The 13,480-nt window shown below is 32.2% G+C and overlaps 1 protein-coding gene across 3 annotated transcripts in view; it reads right to left on the bottom strand.

Annotated features, from left to right (window-relative positions):
• Positions 1-13,480, bottom strand: part of LOC106678368 (uncharacterized) — a 78,252-nt gene that overhangs the window by 4,540 nt on the left and 60,232 nt on the right. For all 3 annotated transcript variants that reach the window (XM_067051061.1, XM_014416842.2, XM_014416841.2), the window contains exons 4-6: positions 2,309-2,465; positions 2,085-2,234; positions 1,705-1,851 (exon numbers count right to left, since the gene is read on the bottom strand). In XM_067051061.1, the coding sequence (XP_066907162.1) occupies positions 1,705-1,851; positions 2,085-2,234; positions 2,309-2,465 (454 nt within the window). The remainder of the gene's footprint in view (positions 1-1,704; positions 1,852-2,084; positions 2,235-2,308; positions 2,466-13,480) is intronic.

The raw sequence follows: 13,480 nt of genomic DNA, 5'->3' as shown, positions 1-13,480 counted from the left end.
AGCCGGAATCAAACTGGCCTCATTGGAGTTTTGCTGAGGTGACACCTTACCTCCCTTAGCTACGATGACAACTTGATATCATTATTATACTGTTACAACTACATGGTATATTGTAACAAAAATGTTACAATTAACTAGAAATTACATCATTGTATTTTATTTCTTGTTTTTCTCAGTTTCTGTTTTAATTTTTTATTCATTCCATACCATCTCTATTCCAGTCTATCATAAAAACTTAACTTACTATAAAAGTTTTATTTAGATTCAAAAACCAATCAAATGTCAAAATATTTTTGTATGTACACATAAAAAACAAAGTTATAAATAAGTTAAGAATTAAAAAGAAATTAATTACAATAAATATCAATAAATAATCTAACATATATAAAAAACAAACTAATAATTATCATGCCGGTGATAATGTATACTGCTCAACGAGATCAGAATAATATTCTCAACCAATATAGCAATATCCTAAATGCTAATATCTCAGTCTTCTAAAAAGCTACTTGTTCTACTTGAAATTGTTCAGTAAGAACCAAACTAGGCCTCTCATGGTGATATCTCACTTTCTGAAGGTCTTACAGAATTTTTTTTTTTGAAAGGGATACATTTTTCGTTATTTACTTCTTTTCCCTTTCACTCCACTTGTTTGATCGACAATATTACTCTAAAATTGCACTGTTGGATCCAAGACCAGTGCTGCAACTCTGGTCAAATGGAACTATATTAGGATTTCTGATGGATCTGTTGAGGTCAATAAAACAGACCACATCAAAGCTGGTCAAATTCTTTTCTCAGGAGCTTGATCAATTCATATTTGACCCTTTGGTGCCAGCATTTTATGAAAAGTGAGTTGGGGCATTTTCTCAGCCATTTTCACACATAGGCTGGTGTTTTAGACTCAGCTGCATTTGTGAGATGGACTCAACTTCTCAATACCCTCTGCTGGCTCCTTGGAGTTAATATTGAGATCTAAAATGTTGGCCCATCCTCCTCACACAAGCGCATCATTTGGCTCTTGGGATCTCTTTAAGATGGAGAGCACCAACACCTTGCCATCTAAGCCAATTATAAAAAGTATTTTCTTGTCAAATGTTGTTGAGCTATCACACTTTGGTAACCCAGATCAACATCCATCTCTCAGCATATTCCTCAATTTCCAATTTATAATTGTATATAGACTAGAACAGAGAATTCAGCACACTAGGTAGTCACTGGGTAATGGACCTATGCTGGAAAGGAGCCTTTTTTTTTTGTTTCGACTTAGGTTATAACCTAGGGACGCAACAGCTGGGCGCTTGGGGTGTGAGTACCTGAGAACTCGGTTTGGAACGTTGTGGGTTCGATTTCTACCTGAGGCAGTCAATGTTTATTTATCGGCGGTCCTGAGAATCTTGACACACCCACCTTGGTTAGTATCCAACTTAGGTGGCAACTTCAAAGTAGCTGCCGGAGGTTGGCAACAAGGACCACTAGGCACACTTACCGACTAGTTCATCTTATTAGTTACCAATACCAGTAGGTTATAACCAAATTGCTTTGTATCTCCTCATTTTGCCACTCAACCTTGACGGATTTTAATAAAAATAATCACTTCTCAAAAATAAAGGAAAGTGACTAATGTCAAATAACAACAATAAAATACCATTCTATGGCATTATTTACAATATAAATTTTGATTTACTAAGCTATAAGACATACCAAAATGAAATCTCCATAGTTCATTGTTAGGCTGTCCCCCTCTTTCACCACCAAATATAAGCATAGAGCTTGGAAGCTTACAGACAGCATGACTATGTAGTGCTCCAGGATTCATTTTACTTTTGACTTGAGTCCAAGATTTTCGGACTAAAAAAAAAATTATTAAAAAAATTACAATACAATGCTTACTTAAAAAACAAAAAATAATATATTTATATTGTCATGTTTTTTACTGGGAGTAAAACTCAGAAATTGTGATTTGGTGGATGACTCTGATACTATGAGTCATTCTACAATGAGAAAAATTTTATTTGAAAAAAACAAGTATAGAATAGGCTAGGACCTGAAAATAAGTAGTCACATCATTTGTATTTTAATACCTGTATCAAACTTCCAAAGTTCAGATTTTTCCTGAAGGTCAGTCATTCCTCCATAAATCCATATAGAACCATCATGGATTACCATGCTGTGTTTATGTCTTGCTGGAGCAGACGACTTTCCATTTGAAATCAAGTGCCATGATTCAGACTCTGCAAAATGTTTATTTTCGTAATAATATTTCAACTATTATACAATATGCTTGTGAACGTTATTAGATTCTCACCGAAATGGAAGACCCATAGCTCACTGGAAGATCCTCTAAGATCTTGATAGCCTCCATATATTATCATCGTTGACCTGTGAACCAAAGCTGTGTGCCCACGCCTTCCTTTTGGCACTGTCGCTGCCTTACAGCTCCGCACCTTCTTCCAGCTATTGTTCTATAAAGCCAGAATTATGATAAAGCTAAAGTTATCCTTTATTTTAAAATCCACTCTGTTAATTAATGATTAAATAGTTTTAAAATAAAAATAAATAAAGGTTAGAATAAAGTATTGACGGAGAAAATATTATTTTTGACAATGTGGGAGGTAACTACTAACCATCATCCTGACTGTGTGATTGGCTTTGTTCTAATTTTTTTTCTAACCTCCTATTTATTTATTTTTAATCAATTACAATTATATATATTTTACTCAACCTAGGAAAAATTATATATACATATATTTACATTTTATCTTGTTTTGCCTGATGGCATTATAAGATGTAAGATATGGGCTTTGTACTAAGCTCTTCATGAGTTAATGTACAGAAAGTATTGCAATAATCATTTCTGGGAGTATAGAAACAGATGTAATTATTGTTAAGAAGCTGTATGTGTAGTGTAAGCTCCTCTGCTAGGCATTAGAGTGGCAAATATTTGCTTCCATATTTAACTTACAGACATTTATGATCGCTGCCAATGATGTAGTATTCGCCCAATACCGGTTTCGGAACATATTGGGCAGGGCTGGGCCACGAATTTAGCTCTTCATTTATCCGCGTTGTATTGGCCCTTTTAAAGAGGCAATACAACGCGAACCGATTTCTCTTGGCTGATGAAACGGACTTCAGGGAATACTATGTGTATTATTAACCTTTCATCGACAATTGAAGAGATACAACATGTTCAAGACTTAATTGACATCTTTTTTCTTGAGTCTTGAGAATTTCCAAAATGAAACTTGGGAAGTTTTAGTAATGGTAAATAAAGTTTCTTTTGATTGTAACTTTGTAATCTCTTCCAGTTCTTCTCTAGCGCACATGACTTTGAAATTTTCAATAGAAAGAGGTATATTCAATAAAATATTCTCATAGAAAGATTAATTTTACATCGGTGATTTTTCCGATCAAATGCATTATTAAGACGTAAATCGTCTAACGATTTTCGACGAATTGCAGGCAAACGGTGCGGAAAATCGAATAAATGTAAAGCATAAAACGGTTGGAAGAATCCGTCATCGTAAATTGAATAACCTCAACCAGTCGAGAATACGTCATGATGGATTCTTACCCGTAATCTATTTCTCAAACGATTTTGTTCTCTGAGTTAATTCAAATTTTTATACCATTTACTCCCAAATTGTAAACATTGTAAAATCGATTTAAAATTAAGCTCTCTATGAAAATACTTTACCTAAGATACATTTTTCTATTAAAAAGAATCCTCTTTCTGATAAAATTTAAGTGCCATTTTATAGAACGATTTTTCATGTTTCTTTTATTTTCTCGAAAATGGCTCAAACGGTTTTTATTACTATATGAATTAATGTAGAATTAAATGTTTTTTTATACCAGATAGGTGATATCCTCATGGAAATAATCTAACCGGGCTCGAATGCCGAATTTTCACAAAATCTTCTTCTAAACTATCTTTTTCGACCGCATACAGCTTCGTTAGCTTTTGTTAAACTGTTGTACTCTTGGTAAGAACATAGTGATACCCGCTATTCTCGCCCCAAGAAACCTTAGAATTCAAATTTTTCTCCTTCCTTGGTCTATAGATTTCTTTCAGAAAATTACAAAAATAAGGATAACTTCAACACGAGAACACCCTACAAAAAATATGGCGACGTATGTAGAGTGGTCAGAGAAAGTAGTGCACCGCTCCAGATTTTTTCTAAAGTATAGCTGCGCTATAAATTGAATATTTTAAATACTCGTATCCCTAGTTGGATAGGCTCCTATTAGCGAAATATAAATAATCTTCTCTTAACGAAGATATATATATGTATATATAAAGTAGTAAACGGTGAACCTTTAGTAGAAATTTGAGGAAGCTTATTTGGAAGAAGGTAAGGAAATATAGATGCCTCCCTTCCCTCCCCTCCCCGAAGGATTACTTCAATCAAGCAGGTGTGAATATCTTCTGGAAATAAACACGGCAGTCTCGAAAATCAAAGGATTGGTTTCTCTTGAGCTATTGGTGAGCTTTCGCAAGGAGAAGATTAATCAGAAATTTCTGCCTACGGAAGTAGAAGAAAGAGGAACATTGAGAGAAAAATAAGAGGAAGTAAGAGGAGGTCAGACGATAGCACTTTTAACTGGACTTAATGACGATGGGACTTCTTCCTGAACATCTGCTAAGGATGGACAGGACTTTCAGATGGAGCATCTGATCTGCTATAGATGAAGCCCATCACAACACTAAACAAAATGGCAGAAATTCCTCCTTTGGCGTAGGAAAAAAAATAAAAGCAAAAAAAAACAACACTATCTACCATAGCTGTCTGGCTAAGTAAAGGATACAGTTAACATGTTAATTTGTTGGGAGGCAAAACCGTTTCACCTATCATTCTGAATCTTTATTATCATCATAAGTATCATTTATAGATTCATAACTTTTTTAAGTTGTTGAATAAATAATTTAAATAATAAATAAATTGATTTTACTTCTGTATCATTGATAAATATCTAATCCAACACCACTCTACAAAACGCTGCTTTACTTAAATAGTGGCACAGTTGACAAAAAAAAAATTATTTTGTATTTGACCCCATTCTTTTTTTTCCCTTTTAATACACATATTTATTACTTATATATTATTTCTATGTTTATTACTTTTTGTATTTTTTTTTCTTATTATTGGTACTTTTTTAGAATTATTATTTTTACCCTTATGTACCTATTTATTTTATTTTTTCTTATGCACGAATTAGAGTGATTTTTTGAATTTTAATAGATTATAATTGTGCACGACGATGTTGGGTTTTTGTGTATGTTTTACTTTTACTACATTTAAAATGTTTATATAATTTGGAATATAATTCTGTTTTATGTTTGATGGAAAAACAGAAAAAGTTTTAAAATTAAAATAATGGAAAAATTAAACACACCTACGAAGAACAATAAAAAGCGAGAAAAACCAAAATTAAAATATGTAAGAGAAAAAAATTGTAAATAATGAAAAAAAAATATATGATTTTAGAATATAATAAAAAAAAAATTATAATGTGACTATTTATATTGTTTTATGTTTTGATTATTTATATAGGCATTTTTTTCATATCAATTTTTTTCATATTATTCATACATCAACATTTTTCTAATAGTGTTTTTCTCTATACTGTGACTGACATTTCTTTTTGACAAGCCTTTGGGGTAGTCTTTAGAGAGTTGACAGAAGAGGAAGAAACACGAAACACCTGTCTATAGTACTATCTTTAGAAGACGTACATTTCAAAATAAAACCAAAACCTTTTTTTGTTAGGTATGGCACTATTAAAGAGAACATAGCAGCAGTCGCTATTGCAATAATCCTAAGCATTAATTTTTTATTCTACATCTCACATTTTGGGACAATAATATATTTTTTAATAATGTCCTTTGGAAGATATTGAAACTAATGGATTCTATTATTCGTAATATGAGCTATAAATATATATGATGAATCTAGGGTCTGAGGGGAATAACGTAGATGCAATATTCAGGCTCCGAGATACGCAGTTAAATATTCATTGATAGCTACGCCACGTTGAACTGTGAAAACGACATCCAACGTCTATAGTCATACAGCCAATACTACTGGACTATAAACAAAGTCTTCAGAGTTTTTTTTTGTTTTACTTTTAGTTTAGGAAGCGCGGTAGCCACGGGGTAAAGCGCGTAAACTCTAAGGACCTGAGTTCAAATCCGGCTAGGCAGAAAATTGGTTTCTGTTACACTGTAGCCGTGAGTCAACTCCTGTGGGTTCTGGAGCCCTCCTGAGATCCACCCAGCCTCTTAAATTGGGTACCCTTAATTGGGTAAAAATCTGGTGGTCCAGCGTGATTCTGACCAAATCACCTCCTTGCACAACCATAGGTCTAGTAACAGTACTTCTTTACAAAGTACTGAACCCCTGACCCTTCATTGGTTGTAGCAGTACAGAATTTAATTTTTTTAATTTAACTTTTTATTTAACCATTTCTAAATATCTAAGGCATCGGTTCCCAAACTGGCTCTAAAGAGATACCTATTTTAAATTAAGTTTAAGTATGCATCAACTTAAACTATAGGTCTGTGTGATATCTGTAAAATTTGAGAAATACAGGAGATGCGTTTTGAAATAAATAGTATAAATTAGAAATATAACAGCCCTACAGCACCAATAAGGGTCATTAGTTGAGGTATCCATTTCTAAACCCTACAATATCAATAAGAGGCACAGAGTGGTTTACACTGTGAAACCAGTCGATATAATAGCACTGAGGAAGTAAGAAAAATCTTGAGAGAATCTCATGATTTGAGACAAATAACTCTTGATCCTTTTAAGAGGTTAATGAAATCATACAGGAAGGACGAGTTATGAATACTTGCATTAATAAATAATAATAATCATCTTATGGTATCTTTTAATAGGTGAAGGGTATATAGCATTAAAAGAATTTGAAGGCAAAACAGCGTGTTTTGGATCAATTTATGTAGATTGGACTTTATGTAATTTAGAAGAGATTTATGAAAAAAAAAACGGCCATAGAGTAGGAATATGAAATTAAAATTAATTCATATTATCACAAGTTAAGGACAGAATAACAAATTAAATTTTATCTTGTATAATCATTAATCAAGGTAAGTTGAGGTTTGTGAAAACAGTTAATTTCTTTCACTACAGAGTCCTGGAGTTTCCTCATCAAAAATGTTTCTCTAGAATAATGTAACTACTTATATTAACAAAACTTCCTAGATTCGAAGATTTATTTTATAATGATGAGAAGATGGTTGGGGTACGGTCAGTGAAGGACAGAAATATGTAAGAACATAGTGCCAACGTTTTGGCCAGAATTTCTAGCCTTCATAAGGGCTGCTTGGAAGAGGCCCACCTCTTCCGAAGAAAGATTACACGAACCATGAACATTGAAGTAACTGTTTCTATTTGAGAATGAGATTTATTAATTTAAAAAATCTGGTGCGGTTCGCGCATCGTACAACTTTCACCTACTATAAAAATTAATAATTTAGTGCGTTCGAGTTGGTAAAGAAGCCATGAAGAGATCGGGCGGCCTCGGCTTTTTCCGATTCGAATTCCTCTCTCTATTTTTCCTCATTTCTTCTTAAATTATATATTAAATTCTGTCTTTATCCATTGTTATTGAAGCTAACAATGAGAGCTGGTTATTTATTTCACATTAATAAAATGAATAGTATTTTAGAGGAAGATTTTTTAAAAATTCGTCATTTAAGCACTTTAAGAATAAGACCTAACTGATGTTACAGGTTACTTAATTTTATATTTAATTACAGAGTTCATTCAAAATTGTTAGAGCCGTTTTGAAGAAAGTTTTTACGAAAAAGTTGCTGTAACATTCAAGGCATACCTATACCCAAAGTAATTTCTGTTTTGTATGACTTTTCGGTTTTGAGTTAGGTCACACAGGAACCATAGCCAATATTTGTTTATTTGAATTCGGAGAACTCAAAGCAATACTTCCCATTAATATATACTCTATCTACTACTAAATGATATATTTTTCAACAAAACACTTATAATCGAGATACATATTGCAAGATAACATTATATGAAATGCCATGACTGCTCAGCAATAAATTAACGGAGTAGTTAAAACTTAAATCTAATATGAATACAGTTCCAAGCTTTGTGGTTTTTATTGTAGAAAAAAAAAGAAAACCGAAACATGAAAACCAACGGGACGCTCTGAAAAACCGTAAATTAGGAGACAGTGCTGTTCAAAATTGGACGTATGGCCACTCTAAATCTTAATAAATGATCTAACAGCCAGGCCACTAGAGGGAGGCGGTTGAGCCCTCTATGGAGGGATTTTATTTTTATATGAATATAAATTTTTTTATGATTAATAATATAATAATTATGTAATCTCAGTACATTATGTTTATAAATTATAATGGTCGAGGTTGGGTTGTAGTGTGGAATATAATATTTTATGCGAGTTCGGGGAATTTCGTCCCAAGGGCCCGGAAAAATATGCCCTAGGGAACTTAGTTTCTCTCCACGGCTCTACTAATAGCATTAGTAATATTGACTGGCCTAGGACTTTCCAGAACACTAGTTTCATGACATGAGAATGATGAACGTGCTCATTTCACACAAGGACGGAATCTATGGAAGCACGCTAGGTTACGAAGGCCGGCGAAGTATTGTCTGCTAGGTAAAGAATGCTCTTTGTTATGGTATTAATGTTTTTACAATATTTCTTCTTTTATAAACACAAAAATACGACCCCAAAATTGTTTTTCGGTTCGTATTTACACTCTTTAAACATATGTTCAAAGAAAAAAAGAAATAATTTAATTAATATCCATTTTAGTCTCAAAACATTTTATTTTTCTTATAAGTCCGACGTTTCGGCCAATCCACATTTTTGGAATTATATAATTTAAAAACTCTTAACTTCATGCAGGCTATTCTGCCCAGGTCAAAACAACAATTTCTAATTAGTCAAATATTAACTTAAAATCAAAATTAAAATCATTAATCACAGTCACTATTCCTTAAAAAGTTTATCACAACCTCAAAAATTGTTGTTTTGACCTGGGCAGAATAGCATGCATGAAGTTGGGTTTTTAAATCATTTATTTCAAAAATTGTATTAAGATTGTCCTTGTGGATGGTCGGATTGGCCGAAACGTCGGACTTGTAAGGAAAATAAAATGTGTTGAGACTAAAATGGATAAAAATTAAATTATTTATTTAAATCTTCCTTTTATTATCAAACATGGTCAATCAGCGATCTTTCAGTAAATGCAATATCTATTTATTTTACATGAATCATGATTTTTTTCAAGCATTGTTGTGATAAAGTTTTTAAGGAATAGTGACTGTGATAAATGATTTTAATTTTGGTTTTAAGTGAGTATTTGACAAATTAGAAATTGTTGTTTTGACCTGGGCAGAATAGCCTGGATGGAGTTAAGAGTTTTTAAATTATATAATTCCAAAAATGTGTTAAGATGTCCCTGAGGATGGCCGGATTGGCCAAATAAAATAAATGGAAAAATAAAATGTTTTGAGACTAAAATGGATATTAATTAAATTATTTATTTATAAAAAATAAATATTTTTTTTAGGATCGGCAAAACTTCGAAGACCATCTTAGTCTGATATATTTTTAATTTTTACAATAGATTAATATGACGCTGAACTAATTTTACAATATTTCTTCTTTTATAAACACAAAAATACGACCCCAAAATTGTTTTTCGGTTCGTATTTACACTCTTTAAACATATGTTCAAAGAACAAAATAAATATTTAATTTATAATCTTAAACACTTTCTTGGGACCGGTAATTTTTTTTAAATAAATAATTTAATTAAGTCCGACGTTTCGGCCAATCCGGCTATCCTCAGGGACAATCTTAATACAGTTTTTGAACAAAATGATTCAAAAACGCTGTCCAGGTCAAAACAACAATTTTCCAAGCATTGTTGTGATAAAGTTTTTAAGGAATAGTGACTGTGATAAATGAATTTAATTTTGGTTTTAAGTGAATGTTTGACTAATTAGAAATTGTTGTTTTGACCTGGGGAGAATAGCCTGCATGGAGTTAAGAGTTTTTAAATTATATAATTCCAAAAATGTGTTAAGATGTCCCTAAGGATGACCGGATTGGCCGAAACGTCGGACTTATAAGAAAAATAAAATATTTTGAGACTAAAATGGATATTAATTAAATTATTTATTTATAAAACAATAAATATTTTTTTTAGTTTCGGCAAAACTTCGAAGACCATCTTAGTTCTGATAAATTTTTAATTTTTACAATAATTTAATATGACGCTGAACTAATGGTAAATTTACCGTGAGTGGTAAGATGATTCTCGACTTCCCTATTTCGATTAGTGCAAGATAAGGCGATGCCCTGTCTGCAACTATCTTCAATCTCGCCCTTCATTGTTGATATCTCAAAAAACATCTTATATTCATGTGCTCAGTTATGTGAATGTGCAGCCTGATTTCTTAGATAAACCCATCACTTAAAAAGTCTTTCAGAAGACTAAATAGTGAAAGTAAAAAAATGGGCCTCTGCATAAATGAAAACAAGACTAAATATCTGAACATTAGCTATATTAGCTCAGGCCATAGGTGTGTCATGTTCAGGATAGAGAGTTACTCTTTTTGAAATGAGAAAGTTCTCACATATCTTAGCTCAAGAATTAAATGATGAAAAAAAAAACAAATAAATTAATTAAATAAAATAATAATGGTACCATGCATCAATCTTTCCCTCGTTCAAAACCTTTCAGTTAAACCACCTTTTGCTTCTCCAAATTGAATATTATGGTAACATGTAATATAAATATGGAATATTAGCATATATTATTTTTAAATATTGCAACTACTTTTATTTTATGTATTTTTGTTTCATTGTGTTCCAAAAATTATTTAATATAAAATTCTAAGTCGCAATTATTTGCGGCCACACAATTTTTGGCCAATATATTGTTTAACCATACGATCGTTCTAAAGGAACGTAGTCCAAGTATACTAAACTTTTTTTTTCCTACGCCACAGGAAGTGGGCTATTACGCCATTTTCCCTCTCACAGTCCTATACAATTTTACTCTTCTTCTTAGATGGTCCACATCCTGCTCAACATCTTCTAGACCAATACACGTTAAAAGATGGTCTCCATCCATGTCTCCCATGTTGCATCGAAGACATTTCGGGGAATCTACGATGCCAATTCGATGGAGGTGTTTTTGAAGCAGACCATGTCCTGTTTTTAGCCGAAAACAGGCCATTCTCTAAGCTCTGCTAAGATTGCCGGGAATTCGTTTATCCTTATGCAGCATCCTCTCCCACTTCTTTCCTTCCGCTTGGACTTTGTATCTAGCATTTGTTCTGTCCTTACAATAAGAGCTTATAAGTGATTTTGCTGTTCTGTAGGAAAGTGGTAGAACAGGGTGGTTCTCTGCACAACCGACTTGTCAGCTTGTTCATTACCATCTATGCAAACATGGCCTGGTATCCCCAACAGAGCTATCACCGTCCCCTTTTCTTCATGATTGCAGCCATGTTTCTGTACTTTTCTTCCGTGGGTGACTCTGCGGCACCTGGTGTTGTTAATTTTTGTATTATGGCTTGGGAGTCGCTGAAGATTACAGTGTTGTCATTACATTCAATAGTGGCTTCCATCCCGAAGCAGATAGCCTGCATTTCTGCATCATAATTATCACATCCAGCTCCAACGGGAAATGACAATTGAATGTTGATCGAGTGTACACCTGCTCCAGCTCCCTTGTTAATACCGGACGCAGACCCATCGGTATAAATGTGTACTAAACTATTTTTCATTTCATTTCATTAATGGAAAATAGGGATGTTTTTTGCATGAACAATTTCTAAAGTTTTTTTTTTTGTTACAGGTGAGTTTCTGTTCATTTTCTAAATCTCCAGGATGTGAAAGGTAAATATTGAAGTAACGATAAGCCAAGAACATGTCAACCTTTTTGTAAAATACAAATCGAGGTTGCAGTAATGTTTTCGGTTAACATTTATAGTAATTATAAAATATGCCTTAGCGGACCCGAAGGGAAGCACAGTGGTTACCGAACTTTTTTCGCCATGGCACGTTTTAGGACAAAAAAATGATTACGGTACGATCATCCTTAGAGCGATTAAACATATAGGAAAAGAAAAAATAACAGTGTAAATTAAACATTAAAACAAAAATATTTAAGGTATTTTATGTATAGTATAATACTTTTAATAGGTAATCATTAATAATAGATAACTACTTAAGAAAAAATATTAAATGTACCACTTGATTCCATGAAAGGTCTAGAGTTGAGTGCTAGTAGGTAATACATCAAACATTTCTAAATTATTATATGTATGACTTATGAGTGATTAATGTTGCATATACAAGAGAATGATAGTTTTGCCGTTAAACGTACATGGATTCTACTTCTAAATTGCAATATCGTTGTAAAATTTAAATATTACTGCTTGTGATATGCTTGCGGCATCCAATTTAAGAATCACTATACAAGCAGTTCTTGACTGCAAAAAAACCTCCGCTGAAATAGTACAAATATGATTTTATAATTTCTAGAATAGAAAAGTTCCATAGTAACTAAAACACAATCTATTTTGGCTATTTCCTGACTTGTACTACTTTTATTTCTCCCTATAGATATAATAATATATGTTTGGAATATAAAGGTTGGAAAATGTTTCCATTTAGCAGGAATAATTCACAACAATATGTCATAATTGAAATAATTATTTTTCAGTAGGTAATCATTCTGCAAACACTAATGTTTTTAAAAAAAATAATACTAATAAGACAGTTTTTGAAAAAGTGATTTCAAATCTTATTTCTAGAAACATTTTTTTCCTCAATGATAACTCATTTGCGTAGTTCTAACAAAAGATTACTCATTCCTTTGAAAGCTTCCTTTCCTTTGACATTTATTATTTAATCATCAATGGCAATGCCATTAAACCAGATATTCATGTTTCCTGCCAAATTTTATTAAAAAAATACATTAGTATAAATGAATTAAGTTAATTTACACATGAAAAACCTTTATTTATGTTTGATTCTCAAACTCAATAATTTTCAAATTCCATCTGAATAAAATGTTTACAAAGAATAACTGTTATTTCCATGGATTCATGTAGGGTTACAATATGGTATCGGGAAGCATTTCTTTTTAGAGTATTTCAAAATATGTTAAAGAAAAAAAAATCATTGTCGTAGGCAAATTCAATCGCAAAATAAATAAATAAAAAAGAGAAATTTTAATGACTTCCGGGACCCTGAAATGTGTGATAGCCCTGATGTCCTAAACACGACATCACCTCCTTTAACATTATAGCTTTCAGAAAATCGGCTGGAAATGAAAAGTAACAAGTGAGTGTGTTTTGAATTATCATTGTCTTACCTAGTGCATATTTAATATTTTATTGTTTAAAAAAAAAACTTGTTTATATTTCTTTACGATTAATTA

This window comes from Halyomorpha halys, unplaced genomic scaffold, assembly GCF_000696795.3.
Source record: "Halyomorpha halys isolate HHAL.00 unplaced genomic scaffold, Hhal_1.1 Scaffold135.1, whole genome shotgun sequence".
Classification (NCBI taxonomy): Eukaryota; Metazoa; Arthropoda; class Insecta; order Hemiptera; family Pentatomidae; genus Halyomorpha; species Halyomorpha halys.
Note: the sequence above shows the minus strand (reverse complement) of the source record. Positions and strands in the feature narration are given on the sequence as shown.